Below are 22,681 nucleotides of genomic sequence, written 5' to 3' on the forward strand. Positions count from 1 at the left end.
TTCCCATTTGAACAAAATGTGTAATTCAGAATGGTTCTGTCCCAAATAGTTGCTAACATATTCAAGGGGAAAAAAAAAGAATAGACTCCTATATCCATCTTCAAGTGTAATTAAAAAGGAAGCTAACAACATCTTCAAGCTTGAGGTCATTCCTTGATCATCCCAGGAATTCTCCATGCAAAATTATTTTGAGAATGAGTTCCAATCAATCCCACACATGAACACTTAGGACAGGGACAATTTCAGTAATGCTGACAATGCTCCAGCTAGCAGCTCTGAAGATAAGGACACAACATAATCTTGTGTTGAACCAAGATCATCATCTGCCATCAGAGTCCAATCAAACCAACATCACATTCTCCCCTCACTGTGCTTAGACACTTTACCTTCTTCCAACGGAGCTATATCACAAGACAGAATTTATAGATTAAAAAAGCTACATACGCAAACCTACATACACGGTAAATCCCAAAGCTCAAGAGGTCATCCAGTCAGCGGCCGAGAAGGTGGTTCAGTGCGTAAAGTGACTGACCTGTAAGCACAAGGACCTCAGCTTGAGCCCCACGACCCACATAAAATGCTAGGCATGCCTGTAATCCCAGTGTGGGGGAGGAAGACACAGGAGGATCTTTGAGTCATTCAACCTGAGTAAGCTCCAGACCAGTAAGTAAGCATGTCGCTAAATGAGGTGGATAGCACTTGAGTCGTCTCAGGGATGGTTGGAGAGTCTGGCCTCCACATGAACATGTTCACACATACATACACACACACACACACACACACTTGTACAACTCAACCCCTCCACCTACAAAAAGACACCAGCAGTAGCAACAGTGGATCTGCGGAAAACAGAAGAAAAATATATGTCCTATGTTGAACTCAGGAGACTATCACAAGATGCCAGGGGACTTGACATAACAGTTGCACACATTTAACCACACAGAGAAAGCAGAGAGTAGCTGGCACTCCCTCACTTCCTCCCGAGACCCACAGGTGGACCAGTGCTTCTTTGGGCAAAGAGTGTTCAAGTACACAGGACCTCCAAATGCACCTTCGACTTTTCTTATTTTGGAAAAAGGGCCAGAGATTGGGTGTAAGGATGCTCCACAGTCCTCGAGGGTGTTTAACACATGGACCTGTCCCTGCCTGCCCGTCTCAGAGCCCACCCACGATTTCATTTTCAATTAGCAGCTCCTCGAAAGGCAGTAATGAAAGCAGTTGCTAAAGAGCATTCAGATGTCACTGAAAGACTGCAAACCCAAACTGTAAATAGCACATTGTGAGTCGCCTGTCACCGCCATCAACTCCCACGGGAATCTCGCAGCACGTGGCTATCACAGCCATCTGCTTGGATCCCCACCAACACCACTGCAAACCGCAGTCAGCCACCCACTCCCAACTCCTACCCATACCTGTCATGTACAGACTTGTGTAGGGATGGGATTGCTGCGAGCAGAAATTAGCGGATTGCCTCACGTTCTGTAGCTGTGTCAGGCTGCGTGGAGATAGCTGTGTATTCTTCTAAGAAGGAAAAAAATGTACAGTTCAACTCCCCCCCCACCCCAAAAGCAGGATTTAAAATTTTTATTTTTTAATTGCATGTATTCATATATGTTTGTGTGTGAGAATGTGCATCTGAGTTCAAGTACCGTCAAGAGTCCAGAGAGGCCTCGGCCTCCTTGGAGCTGAAGCAACAGACGACTTGGAGTGGACTAGACTTCCTTCCTCTCCAAGAGCAGAACAATGCATAACTTAACCACTAAAAAATCTTTCAGCTCTCAAAATGCAGTTTTAAGTCAAAGGAGTTATAGCCTCCCCTACCCTTGTCAACCACCTATTTAAGTTCCTAATTTTTGGTGTACAGATTTCCTGAGTTTCTGTTTCCTTTATTGATTCTATTTCCACTTTCAGGGCTGAAACTGTTTTATTCAGTTCCTCCGACTGTTTGTATTTTCATGGATTTCTTTCAGGGATTCATTCATTTCCACTTCAAGGACCTCTATCATGCTCATAAAGACTGTTTTAAGGTCTTCTTCTTGGGCTTCACCTAGGTTGGAGCCTGCTATGGGAGGCTTGCTGGGCTCTAGTGGGGACATATTTCCTTGGATGTTACTAATTGTTTTTTACACTAGTGTATAGGCATCTGGGACTAAAAAGATTGTAATTCTAGATGCTGGTGTCTGGTCTTGTGTTTAACAGGTAGATGTTTTTATTCCTTGGTTTCTGTTTCTGCTCTGGTTCTTAGGAGAGCATTGTAGCTGTATGTTGTCTGGTAGACAAGTCTTCTGGGACCCTGATGAGTCTTTATCTGGAATATCACTATGTATTCCAGATAAACAAACCTGGGTGTTTTCGGGTTATCGTGTTTAGAAATGGCGAAGTGCTAGGATAGGGGGTTTATATGACTTGGGTAAAGTGGGGTGTTCGACTACGATATGCTTAGTTAGACCTCTGGGAATGTGGGCAGAGAGTGAAGAGAGACTACAGAAGGCCTGCTCCAGAATTGGGAATGAGAGTGGGGTTTTGAACTTGGAGGAACGGAGGGAGAGATGAATACCTGCCATTAGCTCACTTGCTTCCCTGGCCAGAGTGGCCTACGGGTTGCCAGGAAGTGCTTGCTCAAGTTGGGGGCTGGGCAAAGCAATGGGGAAGATCTGTGTGACCCATTGGAATGATTGGAGGTTGGGGTGCACAGAAGAGAGGTGTTCTGCTGCAGAGCTGAGGGTGAGACTAGGAGATCAAATTTCAAGGAACAGAGGGAGAGGTGAATGTCTACAGTTAGCCTAAATGATTCCCTGGCCAGAGTGACCTGTGAGTTCCCAGGGAGTTAGGGGCTGTGATAAAGTAGCAGGGCAAGGGAGTGGTTAGGAGGGTAAATCTGTCTGATCCACTGGAGATGGATGCAGGGAAAGAAGAGAGACTGCAGCAGACAGCCTTTAGAACGAGGGGTGAGACTACGGGATTGGATCTGGAAGAACAGAGGGGCAGGTGAAGATCTGCAGTAAACCTTCCTGCCTCCCTGGGAAGAAGGGGCTATGTGTTCTCAGGAAGGACCTGCTGAAGCTAGGGGCTGGGGTGAAACACCAGGGCGGGGTGGAGAGGAAGATTTGTATAGTCCACTGGTGATGGAGGCAGAAGGGAAGAGAGCCATCTGCAAATGGTCTGCTGCAGAGCTAGAGATGAGACTGGGGGACTGGACTGAGAGGAGCTTGGGAAGAAGTGAAGAGCTAGTGAGTCTACATGCTCCCCTGGCCAGAGCAGCCTTTGGGTTCCTGCTGGAGCCTGGAGCCAGTAGCTGGGATAAAGCATTGCGTGGGGAGAATGGTGGAAGGGAAGATCTGTGTGAGCCGCTGGAGTTTCAGAAGCTGTTCTGTGGCAGAACTGCGGATGCAAAGGGAGGGAGTAGGAGAGGTGAATATCTGCACTTAGAGTACCTGCTTCCCTAGCCAGAGTATTCAGTCCCTGATTTTTGGAAAGCCAATGAAATCCCAATTTACATTTTAAGTGAGATTATGAAGTATGAGTTAAAACGGTTTGACTGCAGCTCACATTTCTTAATACCAGCTCCAGGTACCTCCAGGCACTTGGCTATTACAGCAAATTTATGAAAGAGCACATAGCAAAGTTCATATGTCCTCTCATTATGAAACTACAATCCCAAATTACATCCATGTTTCAAATACTCCTGTTTCCAGAATTCTGTTGGCTCTGCAGTCACGCTGGATAAATACCTGTGTGGTTTTTGGCCTAGATTTCCACTCAAAACTAATTAACAGGTCTTCAGAAATGTGGCTTTAGCTAGATTTGTTTAATCTAAGTTTTCCATTATAAGTCTTCCTTAGCAATATAATTTCTATAATAGTCAATATCGCAGGGTGCTCCCAAGAGTGTTAGTAACACTAAAACAAATAAAGGACAAGTCAGGGGTAATGGTACCAGCAGCAACGGACATTTACTGGACATGATGCTCTATCAGGATTATAGGAAATACAACAGAAGGTTCATGTACCTGGCCTTGCTGCACCAACCCTACCCCTCTACGTGTAGGCATGTAATCGCCTACACAGTAAGTGAAAGCAACTACCTTTGGATATCTCTAATAACAGCTCTAATTGTAAAGAGCAACCTCTGCTCTCAGAATTGGTCATATGCCTCTACTTTACAATTTTAAATGTCAAGCAAACATTACACCATATTAATTCTGTTGCAGCAATTTTTCCAGAGGGCCAAAGGCTCTTTCCTAATACGCAGTACCCACACAGGTTTACCTGGATTTCCAGGCCCCACCATTTTAACAGTATGCATACATGATATATAACTTATAACATATGCAATTTGGATTCAGATTTCTTTCTTTAAGGTGGTGCTACACAGCACTATCTGGCAAGCCAAGCAACTGCCATGACACCATCTGCATCAGCTTGCAAAAGACCATGGCCAGACTCCTGACTATGGATTTGTTACCATTACTGTATCTCATGAGATAACTATTATGACTGAAAAGAGAGGAGAGGAGAGGAGAGGAGAGGAGAGGAGAGNAGGAGAGGAGAGGAGAGGAGAGGAGAGGAGAGGAGAGATCTAGAAACTTTAACCAAGTTACCACTGTCTGAGTAAGGTATGTAAAAGGTCAAGGTTCAATTCACTGATAATCAAACCTCTGCTTAAATCAGTGATCTACTGTTGTATTCACCATGATAATTACAAGGATGGATTAAACAACAAACGTGATCATTGATTCAAAGTGGAAGTGTTTGGTTTCTGCCCAAGTTTTACCTAAATATTACACGGCAGTTAAAAGGGTACCAGGCTGGATCACCTAACCTTCTAGGTGCTCAATAACTATATTTAGAAGTCACTAAGGTGGTCAGAGGAAGTAAAAAGAAGAATACCTGGTTGTCCATAGTCAAGTAGGTCACAGGAGATTGTGGGGCATTTCTCGAAATGCTCTGTAACAGTGCAGAGTGACCATTTCTGCTGTTCAGAGAAGCCATGGAGAACACACCTGGTGAGCTTTAACCAGTGTCCACTTTACAAAGAAGAGAGTCAATACAGGGTAAAATTTCCCTCCATGATTTCAAGCCAAGCCATGGTTAAGTAAGGCCTTTAGCGTTCCTCATAGTCATGAAACAGCTGGTAAAATTGAAGCTGGAGGAAGAGACAGAGCTTCCTCTCAAGCCCATGGAGCCCTGTGGGCCAGATCCTCAAACAACCTTCACAGTAAAAAATGGGATAAATTCTGGCTATCCCTGTGATTTTAAAATAACCAACAGAAAGTATAAATAAGTAAGACAATGTTTGATGTGTTTCTTTAACAGTTTAAATGATTATACTCCCTGGAAATTAGACTTAAAGCCATATGAGAGGTTATTCTGACAAATGTTTCTCATTAAATAATTTTAAATTATTTTTATATATGAAAAAATGCTTCCCAGATACAGAATATCATGAACGTACTTCAACGCCGACATTGCAGTCAGTGCCTCTCTATGGCCAAGAGGGACAGACCCACTACTATTTTCAAAGGATGGTTGAATTGCTTCTCTCTCACACTCACTGGGAACCATTTGGGTGAGACTTCACAATGTTTCTAAACATTTCAATAGCCTTCCAGTGCCTGAAAACAGATCCAGAGCTCATCACTCTTGAGACCAGCCTGGGAGTAGTTGCTACTAGGTAGAACTTTCTTGGAAAATCATGCCCAATGCTGGGTATGCTAAAGTAGCCTCTCCTTTCTGCTTCTCCCTCCCTGCTTCTACAACAGGTCTTACAGATGGAGCCTCAGGTGCACTCACTGACTGTGAGACTCCTGTCATGGTATCCTGGACTTCCCCTGGAAACAGTCTTGTGAGAGTCATTTCTCTGTTGAACACACAACTCCGAGATTCTACCCACCCACTAAGCAGGAAACAGCTAGAAAGATTATTGCCCTCTCCCAGGGTATGAGAGTTGGGGGGATGAATCGGAGCTCACGGGAACATGGGTATGTGACGATAACTAGGACAGACTCCCCGAGACAGCAGCTTCATTTTTGAAAAAGATGGTTCGATGAGAAAGACATAGGAGTGGGGATCTGGAAAAGACAGTATTAGAAAGAGGAGACTCCGGCTTTATAAACTATTCACACCATCTCATGCTTAATGGGCTTTAATCTTAGGCTTCTCCCATCCTGAAAGGACGAATCTGTTCTTTTCCTTTCTCCATGTTTGATCTTCTGTCTTCCCACATCATTCCATTTTTGTTCAATTCTGAAACCACAATTTTCTTAAGAACAACCTATGTCATTCCTATTACAGCCAGTCCAGCTGAACTAGAAGGCTCCCTCCCAGACAAAGATACATTCTCCCAAAGAAGAAAAAGGACAGTATCTCCTGACAAATGACACCTAAATTGTCCTCTACCTCCACGTACCCTTGCAGATATATAATCATGTACCTGTGCATGCTCATATGCAACACACACACATACACACACGCATGCTCACATAACCAAACGATGGCCTCTCACTCTCCTCAGAATATTTCCTGAGGTGCAATTCTTATTTGAAAGAACAAATTAATGGATAAAACATATGTAGAACTCAAATCAAAGCTAACTCGGAGTTCTCACAACTCTCATCATCTTTACAACACGGCTACACTATTTTTAAAACCCTGTTGTCTTCTCAGTACTTTAAACTATAAAGTACTAAATTTTTAAAGCACAAATTTCTATGTTCTAGAAGTTGACACATATGGAAAGAAAAACAGTCTCTTTCATGCTCAGGAAAGGATAAAGTTTTCCCAGAATGTTCTGTGAGGAGTCATAATTTCCAAAGAGGGTTAGGAAACATGTAACCTTTCATTGCTTGGTGCATAGAGCATGACTCAGTTTCCCAATTAAAGACGAAAGGTACTACAGAGAGGCACTGCTTCTTCTCCTTATAACCCCAGTCAAAGAAGGAGGAAAATGCATCCCCTGTGTCCTCAGCAATAACACTTCTAACATCTGCTCATATCATAGATATTCAACAGTTCTACACGGGAAAAATAATAAGCATTGTACTATACTATCCGACAAGCCATACTGCCACCAACATCCATGAAATCATCCATGCCTGTTTGCCCACCATGATGGGGCCGGTAGACGACTGACATCCCCCCATAAAGAGAAGGAATAGGGAAGATCATTGGGATCTTGCCCAAAACTTCAGCTAATTCACAGCTATTTGCATGCACTTCTGCCCATTGCTGACCTTACAAGTGTTCTCTAGGTCCTGATGCTTACAGGCTGGCAAAGCCTAACTAAGGAGGCTGCATCTGGGTAGTCATGGAGAAAGCATCATCCGCGCTAGGCAAAGACTTTCCAGTGCTGCTGCTCCGGGGTCACCCGCAGGAATGTTAGCAACCTGTCACCCTGCTCTGTAAGCCCACAGTCACTAGTTCCCTCGGGTAAATGTTGGTGTAACTGGACTTTGGAGGAGGAGAGTAGACGTCAGTCATGCGTTTCCCGGGAAGGAAGTCTTCAGAACAGCAGGTCACAGAGACATAAACTGTTTTGTGTCATAGTAATCCCCGCCTTTGATCAGACTTTTTTCCCTGCTCTTTTGGAGACTGGAACAATGTTGTTGAAACTTACCTCCATTTGCCAACAGCGGTTACTGATCAGTCCTCTTCTGAGACAGTATGTATTTACCCTTAAAACATAATCCAGCAAATAAGGTAGGCGCCAATTAAAACACTTGCTTTTGACAGAATGGAAACATATCACAGGAGCCGTGGTTTTATAATCAGACAAGGGAAGGAAAAGCAATTTGGTTTTAGAACTACACCTTTCCCCCCTTCTCTCTTAAAAGTATATAATTGCACTCTCAGAGTGAAAACATTAGTTGCTTTCAACAGACTCTCAGGGAAAAAAAATCCTATTATTTCCTCTCTGCTAAAGAGTAATGTCTTCCATAATTACAGGAAAGCCATGTATTAAGTTGCCTGCTCAGGAAGTACCACCCTAATAGGATGCAAAGTGAATTCACTTTCCACATGTCGTGAAGGGAGACCAGGATCCCTCTTCCTCATGCCACTGTCATCTGTAAGTCTTCAGGCTTTAACTCCCTCAGTCAGAGGCACTAAAGGACAGCCCATTAATGTGAAAATTCTCCTCAAGGCTCACTATCAACTCAAGGCCCCTTCCAGATAAGACAGATTCAGTTATTCTCCCAGCAAGGAGTTAAAGGACAGAGAAAAGTGACTGCGGTATGCACTGTCCTCTAAGACAATACAAAAGCTATCCAACCTATTCTTCTCTTTTCCAATAGCAAGCTCCATGCTTTTATGTCAGTTATCAACTCTACTTCCTCTCTTGACATAAATAAAATTCTTGATAAACTGATACATTCAGGCATGAATAAAGATCAGAGTAATATACTATGTTTTTGCTTTATAGGTGAAAAGTGCGATTCATACTTTGTGATCTGCAAAGTAAGTACTCTTCAAAGCTCTGACTTCAAATGCCATCAGGATCCAGAGTATCACTTTACCATCAAGACTAAAAATCAAATTCCAGACCCATGTCCCCAGTCTTCTGAATGCTCACGAATGTTTTCACAGAAGAATGCTAACACTCCTGGCTTCAGGGAAATCACAAAGAGGATTTGAAGACAAGGAAAAGAGAAGTGGGACAGGGCTATGGAAGAAGACATACTGCTTGCCCTTGGCAGATAAGTGAAGTGGTTCCTCCCCTGACTGGGTCATAAGTCCTACATCATGTTGGGAAGGCAAGAGGGTCTGGGACAAAGGAGACAGTATTACAGCTTCTCTCCACTGGTCATTATATTTGTGCATAAGCAAGGAACACAAATTCCAGAACAGTGTCACCTTTTATGGACCCTAGTCTTCCCTCCCTCTCCCCAGCTCCTCACCCCCAGTGCAAAAAAAACCTTCATTTGCCTTTGGTTACCTTCAGGATTTCCAACTCAGAATGCCTGCTGTGAACTTAGATTATCCTGCTCAACTCTGCCTTCTTGGGCAGCTTTCAAAAAATCAAATGTGCTGTCTGACCATGTTGTTTCTTACTTTGTTTGCAGATCACCCTCCCTCCATCTTATAATCTACAGTTCTTTATTTCTCCATGCTCAATCCTTATACCAAACACAGGAAACAATATACAGGGGAAACTGAGGGGCTACAGAAATCTTAAATAATTTACAATTGTAATTAGACATAGCAAGGGGGATCTCGGACTAACCACCTCATTTCTTGCAGCCCCAGTTTCCATATCTCTAAAGTATACGTGGTAGGGCTATGGCACGTTAGCTAAGCCACACATTGAAGGCCTGAAGCAGAGTTACTGCTGACTTTGTAACTAAATAAATGTTAACAATCCTGCTCGCAAGTGAGTTTGCTGGTGCCTAGGGTCATATTTGAGGACATTATGATACAGGCCTTTCTGTGTCCTTGCTGACATCCATCACTATGTGGCTCTACACAGGAATGTCCTCCGTCCCCTCTATGACACCAAACAGCCCATTCCATCCTCTCAGGGCGTTTTATCTTTCCAAGCCTGTAACTAAACGTCATCATTGAGAATACACTTCTCAAGCTTTGCACAAGTGACTTCCAAACCAGCCTGCCCAAGAGCAGACCGTAAAGTTCTTACCCAGAAGATTCCACTATCTCATGGACAGAGGCTGGCGATTTGTGCTTATGGTTGTGAAGGTCTGTGAGGTTTTGGAAGCACTGTTTTCTATGATCCCAGATCTTATACTCTGGAGAGAAATATCTGCAACTACAAATTACCTGTTTCAGCACCTGCTCTGTCAACCACTACAATTCCTTTCTTTGTGCCTTTCAAGACAACCAATCTTACCCAACAGCAATCAAAATCCACAGGGCGCATTGTTTTGCATTATCAATCCACCCCACATAAGGATTTCCATAGGCAGACAGACCTCCTAAATGTAAGGTTCTGCCTTTGCCTGTGAATCTTGGTAACCTAATCATTGGAAGGCAAGAGGCCATGGCCACAACAAAAACCTCTGTTCAAACAATTACAAAGACCATCATGAGTCTAAGGGTTGAAGGCACCAATGCTGGCAAATAGGTGGGCATTCTTTATTGCAACTTCCCTCCCATGTGACTCATTATGAATTTTATAGTGGGGCCTGCCAACACAGACCACCATTTTTAGCACACAAGAACCCTGAGATGTACAATCGATAGAACCAGGATTTCTAAGCATCTGTCCACACCACAAAGATCCCTACAAAAGCCAGACCATCTCCCTCAGATGCCAAGAGTATTACATGGAGATCTGACACACAGGAAACAATGAAAGGGTACCAATGGAAGAGTGTTAGTCAACTACTGATGACACACCTAGAGTTTGATAATATGACTTAGAATTAAGAATAAACCTTTCCAAAGCAATTACTGCACCATCGTATTGAGGAAACTAACACCTATGGAGAAGAACTAGAGGCGCAGGAGGAAAGAGGAGGACCTAAGAAAGAATGAGCCAGGCTTGCTCACCTGTCTGAGTCCCTTAGGCATCTTCTTTCTCTTCCCAAGGTGCTGGCAGAGATTGCGGTCATTTTCTCGATCTGAGCTGTAGTGGTGTGAGTGGCTGAGCCGGCTCTTCTTTGAGTGAAAAGACAAGCCATTGGTAAGAGCTTCTCGTTTTTTCTTGGTCAGGGGAGTCTGTCGTTTCTCCACACGTTCCTGAGGCTTAACTGCTACATCTTTCTGCATAAAAGAAGAAAAAGAAAGGGAAGTGGTGGTTACACAACTGTCTAAGGTCACGGGCCAAAATACAGACTAAATAAGGTTATCAGCCAGGAGGGATGGATACAGAAATAGTGATCCAGTTTCCTGAATCCCAAATGATTATATTCCTTTGCATTTGTGCGTTGGGTGGTGAAGGTATGGATGGACATCCGCACGCACACACGTAGAAGCCAAAGCTAAATCTCTCTGGTGACTTCCTCAATTGCTCTGTGTTTTGAGACAAAGGCTCACACTGGCCCAGGGTTTGCTAATTCAGCTAGGCTGGCTGGCCAACAAGCTGTAGAAATCCTTCTCTGCTGGCCATCTGAGGGCTGGGATTATAGTGTGAGCACTGCTATCCAGTACAGCTCCAGGGATTTGGACTGACTGGCACAGCAAAAGAATAAAGAAAAGACAGCAGATGGACACATGGGACACACAGACAAAAAAAAAAAAAAGATAGAAGCTGGGGTGAAGTAGACTGGGGTCTGGATCAGAGAAGTTCCAGGGACCCATAAGCTCAGTGTGTTTATTATGGAGTTGCAGAGATGCAGTGTTATTGCACACAGCTGAACAAGGAGCTGAGGGTTTGTATTCAGATAAACCAGGAAATGGGGTTTATTGAATACAACTGGAAGGGGAGCACAGGTTTAGCTAGTCTCAGTACAGGCAGTCTCTGAAGGAGAGAAGTCTTTAGGATGTAAATATCTATAGCAGGGAGTCTATACTGGAGATCTTCTGCACACACAGTCAACACTTTTACTCTGTCCCCCCAGGAAGGCAAGGCCATCCCTCTAAGCCTGAGGCTACGGGATACTTGACATGGATGTGCATATGTCAACACTACACATTCACAAAAGACCTCAGTAGTTCAGGGATTCCCCTACTCCCTACACAGTGACTTCCCAGAGGCAGTCCAATGCACTTTGTCTCTAAGTTGGTACATTAATTACCATACATTTCCAAAATGAGCACTAAGTATGTGCTCAATTCAGGAAAAAAAAATCGCAAATACAGCTGAGCTCAACATGTGTCACTGAACCTTACCCAAGATATAAGATACAATTTGTGAAACTCATGAAACTCAAGAAGAACGAAGACCAAAGTGTGGACACTGTGCCCCTTCTTAGGATTGGGAACAAAACACCCATGGAAGGAGTTACAGAGACAAAGTTTGGAGCTGAGACGAAAGGACGGACCATCTAGAGATTATCCAGGGATCCATCCCATAATCAGCCTCCAAATGCTGAGACCATTGCATACTAGCAAGATTTTGCTGAAAGGACCCTGATATAGCTGTCTCTTGTGAGACTATGAGGGGACCTAGCAAACACATAAGTGGATGCTCACAGTTAGCTATTGGATGAATCACAGGGCCCCCAATGGAGGAGCTAGAGAAAGTACCCAAGGAGCTAAAGGGGTCTGCAAACCTATAGGTGGAACAACAATATGAACTAACCAGTACCCCCCTCCCCCAGCTCGTGTCTCTAGCTGCATATGTATCAGAAGATGGCCTAGTCGGCCATCAGAGGAAAGAGAGGCCCATTGGTCGTGCAAACTTTATATGCCTCAGTATAGGGGAACTCCAGGGCCAAGAAGTGGGAGTGGGGGGGGGGAGTGGAGGGGAGGGTATGCTGGACTTTTGGGATAGCACTGGAAATGTAAATGAAGAAAATACCTAATAAAAAATAAGAGTAAAAAAAGAAAGAAAGAAATGCTACACACAGTGAACACTCACACAAAAATGATTTGTCACTTGGTTATTTATAAATAAGTAGAGATGATACATCTCAGAGTCTCAGAACGAAACTGCTCCTTGACTCTACACCTCACTCACACACACACACACACACACACACACACACACACACACACACTCGTTCTCAGGCGAATTTAAAAATAAAGAAAATTCCAGTCTTGACCAGGAACTAGGGGCAGTTAATTACAGCAGGAGAAGGAGAGGCATTTTCTTAAATAGTGTAGCCACAGGTAAACTGCTTCTGCCCGGTGAGAGATGCCAGTCAAACTCGGCAGAACATAAATCCTAGAGAGACAGCTCAGACCTACACTCTACTAAAGGACCAGAGTTTGTTTCCCCGAATGCACGATGAGTGGCTCACAACCGCCTGTAACTCTAGTTCCAGGGAACATGGTACACTCTTGTGGAGTCTACAGATACATGCACTCACAGGTGAATATGAACACAGAGAGATAACATAGACATACCTAATTAAAGGTAAATAAATCTTAAACCACAAAGAGGAAAGTAGGAAGCTTTGTTGAGAAGAAAGGGTTCTACAGTCCCACTCTAAAGAAGAATAAAAAGGACTTTTTTTGTTTTTAAGGTGGGGGGAAGGCATAAAAGTGACCTAAATGTATTATATACATGCAATAATTGGCACAGAATTAAAAATGTGAAAATAAATAAAAACAAAAATAAAGTCTTACTTTAAATATTTATCCTATTCAAAATACTGCCTCTTTGTTTCTCAATAATCTCAGACATTTATCTATTCTACAGCTTCTCAATGCCCCGTCAATCCCAGTTGTCATGGAGAATACTGCGAAACATCACCCTCCTTAGGCCACACGTATTAGTTTGAGATGGGGGGGGGGGGACAAGTATTGGTCTGAATAGGTTGCCCTTAAATTTACAGGTTGAAATCCTACCAAATATGGTGATGCCATAGGTACCTTGGGAGGTAGTCTCAAAAGAAAAGAGTTGCCATGAATAAAACGGACCTAAGAGCTTGTGGGCACCTCCCAACATGTGAAGACACAGCCAGAAGACATAGCCCGTGAGAAAGTAAATTGGACCAGACAATAAACCCATTGACTTTTTATTTTTTCATCTTCTGGAAAAAAATTAGAAATATATTAATTTACTGCAAGCTATTAAATATGATTGTCTATCCCTGTGTTTCTGGCAAAAGAGTCTCACTCCTGTAGTCAGTCTAGCCTCAAAGTACTTGTGTTGAACCTTTGGCTTGAACTCTGACCCCTCTGCCTATGCCTCTGATGAGCGCCGGGTTACATCGCACACTATTCTCAGCACCAATTTGCACTGTTGTCTACAGCAGGCTGGATGGGCTAAAACTGGCCTTCACTCTTTAGCCTTAGCACCATAACAGAACTGGACTGCACAGTGCTGAGGATGCAATGCATTTGTGTATGGTGGTGCCGGGGGATGAAGGTGTGCCCCCCCCCCATCCTCATGAGTGTCAGGATTAAAGCTAAAGTAAAGATTAAAAAGATGCTAAACCTGATCAAATGTTCTAGACCATGCCGGAGGACTGGAGCTGAGTGTTGCCCTAGATATGACCTAGATCTGAACTGGAGAATACAGCTTGTTCCAGAACCATAAGGAAGGTGGTACCATTAATCCCTTGAAAGAGGAAACAGCACAACACTGAACAGCTGGCTCCAGTAAACCCCAGCGCTACAGAACAGGCCAGGAAAGTAGTCAATATTTACTTTATAAATCCATGAAGCTAAGCAGTGAAAACATCCACACCTATCTAGAACAATACTGGGTTGCAGGTAGCTCAGCTGGTCAAGCACTTGCCTATCATACAGGGAGACTTGTGTTCTATCCTCAGTACTACACAGAACTAGGAATGACAGTGCATGTCTATAACCCTAGCACTTGGGGGAATGGAGGCAGGTAGATCAGAAGTTCGAGGTTATGCTCAGCTATATAATGAGTTGTAACCATGGATCCCAGAGACCCTATCTTAAATAAACAAATAAGAATAAATTTGCCTCACACATTTGGTCTCTTCAGAAATCAGGCCTCCATTCATACTGAAGGTGCCTCCAGAAGTATACTAAAAATTATCTTCAATTCCATACAAATGTGAATTAATATTCATGAGAGTATGTTACCTTTTTTTCTAAATCCATTTTATTTTCCTGTAACATATTAATCAAGGCATTCTCATTGCTGTGCAAAATAGCTACATGGAACAAACAGACCCCATGCTAGGACATTAGCTTGCCAGAGCCCTGATAAAATCTTAGAAACAGCAGTACAATCATCTTTGCGCCAATTAATACTGAGCTTCTTCACTCTGAGGGAGGGGGAAAGGGAGGAAAGATTGGTGTCTGTGTGGAGGCTTAAAATAAAACTGACATCTTTTAAAAATGTTTTTCATAATATAAGAAGCTTCTACTTTCAGGCACTAGAGATATACTACATAGATAGTACATATATATAACATACAACATATATGCACATAAAGGGCTTCTGCTTTCAGACAGTATAGATATTACTATATATTATATTGTATATTATATATATACACACACACACACAAGAGGCTCTTGCTTTCAGATACTGGAAATACATTAGTATGTGTACAGTATAAACATATAAAATATATAAACATATGAGGCTTCTGCTTTCAGACATTAGAAATATGTTAGTATCTATATACTATGTATATACTATGTATATAGATACTAGGCTTAAGCTTTCAGACACTGTGTGTGTATATATGTGTATACACACACATGCATACACACACAAACACACACACACACACACACACACATAAATAAGGAAGCCAAACACAAGAAGATATGAAGATGGATCACTGAAGAGCTCTTTCGATACAGCATGAGGAGACCTGCATTCAAATCCCCAGCACCCATCTAGAAAGCTGGGTTTGGGACCATACCTGCCTCTAAGCCAGTGCTTGGGAGTATGTTAGCTCCAAATATGGTGAGAGACCCTACAAAGAAAGTGAAGAGTGACAGACCAAGTGTGACAGCTATTCTCTGTTTCTGATATAGATACATGTGCAGTTAACTAAAACTACAGCATTTGGGTACACCTGTAAGGAATTTTCCTTGATCGATGAAGTAGGGGGATCCATCCTATATCTGCATCTTTTGATGTGGGACAATCCACCTTAAATATGGGCCACACCTTCTGGTGGCAACCCATATGAAGGGCATGGGACAAGAAAGCACCTGCTCCTTGCCTGCTTGCCCTCACTCTGGCTGTCAAGTCCATTCCTTCCCTAGCACGAAGCCCACTTCTTCAGGATTTCAACATATCCTGAGAACCAGCTGAGACCCCAAGCCTTGTGGACTGAACAACTACTGGATTCTTAAACCTTCCATTAGTAGACAATCGTAGCTGGACTAGCTGAACCACAGCCAGTAAGCTACTTTATAAAGTCCCACAGATACATAGGAAGACAGACAGCAGACAGACAGACAGATTCATTCTTTAAGTTCTGGTCAACTAGAGAGCCCTGACTAATAAAGCATGACACCCACCCAATGCCCCCCCTCTGCTCATTCACAGAAAAGGGCTGGTGACAAACCACAAAAGGGCTGATTATAAACCAATCGATAAGACATAATATAAACCCATTCATATTCATACAATTGCATGACTTCACGCACTTGTATACATCAGCCCACCATCAAGACATCATTGGTAATTAATTTAAGAATTCCCTTAAAGAAACACGGTTGCTCTCAACACTACTGCGACAAGAAGGGAAGCCATCTAGATTATAAAAGAACATTCTGGGATCAATGAGCAGCAATTTTCAAAGGCCTGTTAATTTGTTAGTTGACTAGGCAAGCGGTTGCCGAGGGAGACGGTCCATCAGGATAACCTGCAGAGCTTTATAAAACCGACTACACTTCTCCTTCTGCAAGGGAAGCATTTAGCAACTGAATGAAAGGTGGCAGCAGCACATGCCACTTGAAAACATGCCACTTGGCAGAAGGATTATTGTAAACTAAAGGTACTTGAAAATCAGCAGATTCAAGAGGGACACTCTGCCCTCTCTTAGCCAGTAGAAAAGAAATATAGTCCCCACAGGCAGGGGGGGAGGACGGTATGCTGAGCGCAAGATGTCTGGCTGGTGTGGGAGAGAGGAAATGCAGAGATGGGGAGACAGCTCACAAAAATATGCGCAAATACATCTGGTGAAATAACTATTACCTTCTTTAATATCCCCAGAGATTTTGGGTATGTCTCAAAAACTACCATCCCTATTCAGCCACTGTGTAAGCCTATGTGTTTTAAGGAGTTGTTGTTGTTGTTTTGAGACTGTCTCAAGTATCCCAGGCTAAGTCACAGAGGATGGCCCTGACCCATGGTCCCCTGCTTCTATGTCTTAAATGCTGGCATTACAGTCAAGTACCCCACACTTGGCTCCTCCTTCAAGGGATTTTATTTTCCCTGAGTGACTTCTGCTTGTGTGTTAAATACACGCCATTCTCCTGTTAATCTATTTTAGGACTATTTAATTCTCAGGCTCAGACTAAGACCCTAAGAGGCCAGAGATAAGTCTGCCCCACCTACCCAAACCCTGGGAGGCTGCTATTGAGAAGTCTGATAAATCTTGCTTAAGGGCACTCATTCATTTCCAGACACCCACAGAGCAACAGAAGCGTGGCAGTGAAGTAGAAAAGATTTAGACACATCTGCTGGCAATAGAGGGGGTAAGTGTACAAGCCAAGCACGGAGGAATCAGTTCTGTGAATGTTTGAAATTATGTGATTTTTTTAGGTCACTGGAGAGAGAGGGCAGGATGACAGGAGCACATCCCTTCAGAGGCTCAGACACTGATGAAGCAAAGCAATTTCCTTCTGTAGCAGCCCTCTTCAAAACAGGTGATCTGATTCTTCACTTCCCCTTCTCTCAAATTACAATCTTCTGCCCAAGGCTTACCGTGCTACTTCTGAATTTCAAAATGAGAAGGTTCAGTGTTGTGCAAACTCAGGGAGGCTAACAGATTGCACATGAAACACAAGGCAGGCTGAGGGGCCCCATTTGCTGATTACAGATGAAGTAGAGATGATGGGAAATAGGGGCACAATTTGCCTGCTTTGCAGAAAATGGGTTTTGGAGACAGCCTCTGTCTGATGTTTCCAATCATATTAATCTGAGGGACAGTCCATCGTGGGTAGAAAGGCCATGAGGTGTGCCTGTGTGTGTCTAAGTGTGGATACATGTTCTTCTCTGGGGTATTTGATCTCAAGGACTATTCCAGCTTGCTTTCTGCTGCTGTGACATATACCATGACTGAAAGAAACTTAGGGGGAGGGTTTATTTGGCTTACGCTTCCAGATTACAATCCACCATTAAGGGAAATGAGGGCAGGGACTCCAAGTAAGAACCATGGAGGAATGATGCTTGCTGGATAGATCACAGGTTCACACTTAGCCGGTTTCCTTAAACAGCCTGGCAACAGAACTACCCACACTGAGCTGGGGCTTCCTACATCAATTAAGAATAAAGACTTGTTACATTATGCACAGGAGCAATCTGATCTAGAAAATCCCTCAGTAAAAGCTTCTTCTCTCAGATGACCCTAGACTGGGGTAAGGTGACAATTACAGCTAAGTAAAACAGCAAACGAAGAAGTAGGGGGGAATTAAGACACGTTCTTCTAGTGATCAAATGGCACGAATGTGTATCTCCCATTGTTTTACTCTGTTGGGCCTTTTGTTGCTTGACTATGAGGCATTGTACTTGTTTTCTGAATGGCTTCGGCAACTATTGATTCCATCAAAGCCCCTGTTCAAATGAGCTGCAAAGGTCTAATGTGATGAGTGAATTTTTTTTTAATTTAAAGTCCAATGTTTCCATAATTCTGTGTGACTGAACTTATATTAGTCTCCAATTTTAATTTTTAAACAAATAAATTTCCTGAACACTCTCAGAGTCCCCACTTTAAACTGAATGGAGTATTGTCGAAAAATATTTCAATATACAGCCCGTAATTTAACTATTTATCTCACCCTGGGACAGTAGCACACACATGTATGTACTCTCAATACTTGAGAGATAGGAGCAGAACCGTAAGGACTTCAGTGTCTAAGTCCCTCTACAGACATATTTTAGCCTTAAATATTCATATCTTACAAAAACTCAAGGGTTGCCGAGAGGAACCTGTGAGTGAAATGCTGATGGGGTAAGCACAAGAGCTGGCGTTCAGATGCCTAGCACCCACAGAAATGCCAAGCAAAGACGTTGCGTGACCTGTAATCCCAACACTGAGGTGACACAGATGGGCTCTGTGGCTATGAGGTGACTAGCCAAACTAAATGAATCCACAGATCTAGACTCAAGTGAGAGTACCCTGCTTCACTGTGTAACATCTTCATGTAATTAAAGAAGACACTGATTTCTGGCCTTCACATGCACATACACACATGTGTATATATAGGAATGTGCATGCATGTTCACATTCACTGGACACACACACACACACACTGTCTTTACTCCCAATTCACTATGTCTGATGTGTGTCATATACTCTGTGATCTGTTCAAAATATCAAACAGGATTCCCAAGTCAAAGCTGCTCAATCACAGCAGGAAAGAAATCTGCGAGGATTTATTGATGGTTTCATGAGGACTAGGCAGGATGCTCTGTACCGGCACCTTTCACACTGAATAAAAAGTGGAATTCCCTAGCTGGACATAAGACTAAAGACATGGAACAATAAAGCAGAAAGGAGATCCGAACGGACATACCATGTACATCAGCAGCTGCTTTCAAGTAAGAACACAAATGTTATTCTCTGGAGAAGTCTTCTCTTTTTCTTTTTCTTTTTTTAATGTATATATGTGTAAGTTTGTGCTACATTTGCACAGTGCCTTGCAAGGGCAGAAGAGGATACTGGATCCTCTAGAACTAGCATGGCAGGCAGTTGTAAGCCATCCAACATGAATGCTCGAGCCAAACAGGTACTGGAAGAGTAGCAAATGCTCCCAACTGCTGAGCCATCTCTGCAGCCTCAAAAACAGTGCTTTTATCACATGGCAATGGAATACAGTAACTGCTCAATCCACAACTTGAGCTGATTGAAAAAAAATTGCCTATAAATACATTATAAAACTCAAAATTAAGATTTTTTTCAAGGTAAACAGAATTACAAAGATTCATAGAACTTCAGGTTAGGCAAAGATTTCTCTGGTGAAGTACCAAAACCAAATTGACAAGTCAAAAATTAAAGCTTATGATTTTCCAAGGGCATTTTGAAGGCTGAAGTTTGGGCAGTGGTGAAGTGTATACACTGCTCTCCTGGAGGGCTCAGGTTAGTTCCAAGCACTCATCCTGGTGGTTCCCAACCACTTCCAACTCCAGCTCCAAGAGATCCCAAGCCCTACAGGCCCCTGCTCTCTTGAACACATATCACTACACCCCACATAGGCACCCACTATCAGTGTGTACACTGTTAAAACATGAAGATATGCCATATTATAGGAAAGTATTTGCAAAACAATTCTCTGATTAAAGTTTGTACACAGGATACATTAGCATTTCACAAAATAAAAAGAAATCAACTAAACTTTTTTTTTAATTTGATAAAGGATTTGAACAGTTAATGTTAGATTTCTAAAGAACAAATAGAGCAGCACAGCTACCTAGCTCCAGCATCGTTAGGAGAATGCAACGAACAATCACAATGAAATAGACATGTAATAGATTGCTGAAATGAGAAACAATGGAAAGAGTGGCCATGGACAGCCAATAAAAATCACTGGATCAAGGTGTGGTACCATCATAGGGGGAGTCAAGGGAGAATGAAGGAGGAGATGGAGAAGCTAAAGAGGGAGAGGCAGAAGGGGAGGGAGAGAGAGAGGGAGAGCAGAGGGGGAGGGAGGGAGGAAAAGGGAGAGGCAAAAGAGGAGGGAGAAGAAAAAGAGGGAGAGGGAGAAAAAGGGGAAGGGAGAAAACGAGGTGGGGGGGAGAGAGAAGTGGGGAAGTGAAGCTAAAGGGGTGAAAGAAGACACAAAAGCTGATACCAAGTAGCGCCCCTAAGCTTAGTTATAGGATGAGACTACAACTCTCAGCTTAAGTGAGATTTTTTTTTTTTTTTTTTTTTGCACTGTGAAATGAAAACACCAGCAGTCTCTCATTCCTATAGATAATTGAGAGTTGGCTGCCTTTAGCCCTTAACACACTCAAAGTGGTTGAGTCCCTGGCAACCAGATGCTATTGCTTAAAACAGTTTAGGCTCTCAGCCCTGAAGGATTCCTAAAATTGGATTACAGTCCCTCCAGATAATCTGAGAAATACAGCATGACGAAAAGGAAACCTTAAAAAAAAATTAACTCCTCTATAACAAGCAGCACTCTGCAAACCGAGAGCAGCATGACCAAGGGCAGAAAATCTCATCAGTGAGGGCTTAAGGCTAAGAATATATACAAAGGGCCAAAGGAGCCACACACAAAAGAGATGAGGGCAAGCCAGAGGAACAAGGGAACACCACACAGTTCTCAGACACCTCAGAGGGCAAAGCCAGGCTTCCCACTTCAAGAGATCAAGCAGAATCCTGAGATCCCCGTTGGGTTTTTGCACACTCCAAGCTAATCCAGTCAGGAAAAACACAACAGAAAGGTGTGCGACCTTAATGACACGCAACAATTACCCTCGGCTGTTTGATTCCAGTGTATTATTCTGAAGACAGAGTCTGTCTCATGTTTTGCAGAACCAGCCTTAAACTCACAGTGTAGCTGAAGGTGACTTTATAAACTAATCCTCCTGCCTCAAAGGGATCCTTCTACTTCCACCTTCCAAATGCTAGGGTGGTAGGCATGTGCCTCCACACCTGGTTTATGAAGAACTGGGAGCTTAGGGTTCTGTGCCTGTTGATAAGCGATATCCCCCGACCCATGTGTTTTGTTATAAAGAATCTGAAAAGACATATTTGTTTATCAAAGACATTTGGATGCCAACCAGATATGCGAGAAGGTACTCGGTACCACTAGCCATCAGCGATATGCAAACGGCAGTCAGATTTCATCCCACACCTGCTAGGATGGGAACATAAATAAAGCTTTCCATCGTGAACTACGAATTGTCAAGACACAGCAAAGTCCTCTCACAGCTGAGATTTTTCAAGTGACTCTGTAAGGTTTATATAGAATTATTCTTGGTGATGTGACCAATGACAATAACAACAACAAAACCACTGTAGGAAGAAATTATTCACTCTGATTCGTGTCTTGAGGAACAATCCATGGTGACAGCTGGAGTGGGAAGCAGTTTGTCACTCTACATCCACTAACAGAAAAACAAAGATGGACGCCAGTGCTCAGTCCCCATCTTCCTTTGATACAGAATAGGACTCTGCCCATGGCATGGCATCGCTCACATTAAGGCTGGGTCTTCCTAACTCAATCAACGCAATCTAGAAACTCCCTCACAGAAATGCTTACTGGTTTCTCCTAGTGTCCAAATCCAGTCAAGTGACAATAAGCACTAACTGCCACATTTGTCAGGTGATTATTAAGTAATTTCTGTTAACTTCCAATGTTCCAGGTCTAAAACCACTAGAGACAAAAAGGTGGAGGGGTGCAGAGGAGGAGGACCAATGTGCAGATGGTTCCTACTCCCATGAACCATTACTGCATCATTTCTCAAATACATTTTAATTGATTTCTCGGGAGAAACAGCAATGTATTTCATATCTATAAATCAAGGGTCCTTCATCAGAGGATCTCTCACACTCTTAAAATTTCCAAATGTTATTACCTTGAAAAACTATCGCACGGAAAATGTTCAACAAACACAGCCTGTAGCTCCTGAGCTCAGAATTTCTTCCGGGTAGTGTTTCCCAGCCATTTGAGCAACTGAAATGTCTCTTATCTAGGTGCACACTTCACACGTCTTTATCTTAATTGTGCTATAACTGGAGTTATAGATAAGAATTTACTGAGTCAAGCCACCTCTAAATATAAAGCAAAGACTAGTAAAATGATTTTTCATAACCAGTAACGTTTTTATGCCTCTCCTTGAATAGCCTAGTAACTTTATACAGCAGACAATATCATTGTCATTTTATAACTGAAGGAGCTGAAAATCAAATGACTATTCAGAGAAAGAGCATCAGTGATGGGCAACGCATTCAGAAGTGCCCACAGTTTACATCCTAACCAAAAGTGACTGGGAATATTTAGAAGTA

The 22,681-nt window shown here is 42.9% G+C and overlaps 1 protein-coding gene across 2 annotated transcripts in view; it reads right to left on the reverse strand.

Moving 5' to 3' along the window:
* Auts2 (activator of transcription and developmental regulator AUTS2) overlaps nucleotides 1-22,681 on the reverse strand; it is a 1,096,900-nt gene that overhangs the window by 798,588 nt on the left and 275,631 nt on the right. For both annotated transcript variants that reach the window (XM_029477062.1, XM_029477061.1), the window contains exon 2: nucleotides 10,503-10,715. In XM_029477062.1, the coding sequence (XP_029332922.1) occupies nucleotides 10,503-10,715 (213 nt within the window). The remainder of the gene's footprint in view (nucleotides 1-10,502; nucleotides 10,716-22,681) is intronic.

This window comes from Mus caroli, chromosome 5 (assembly GCF_900094665.2).
Source record: "Mus caroli chromosome 5, CAROLI_EIJ_v1.1, whole genome shotgun sequence".
NCBI lineage: Eukaryota > Metazoa > Chordata > Mammalia > Rodentia > Muridae > Mus > Mus caroli.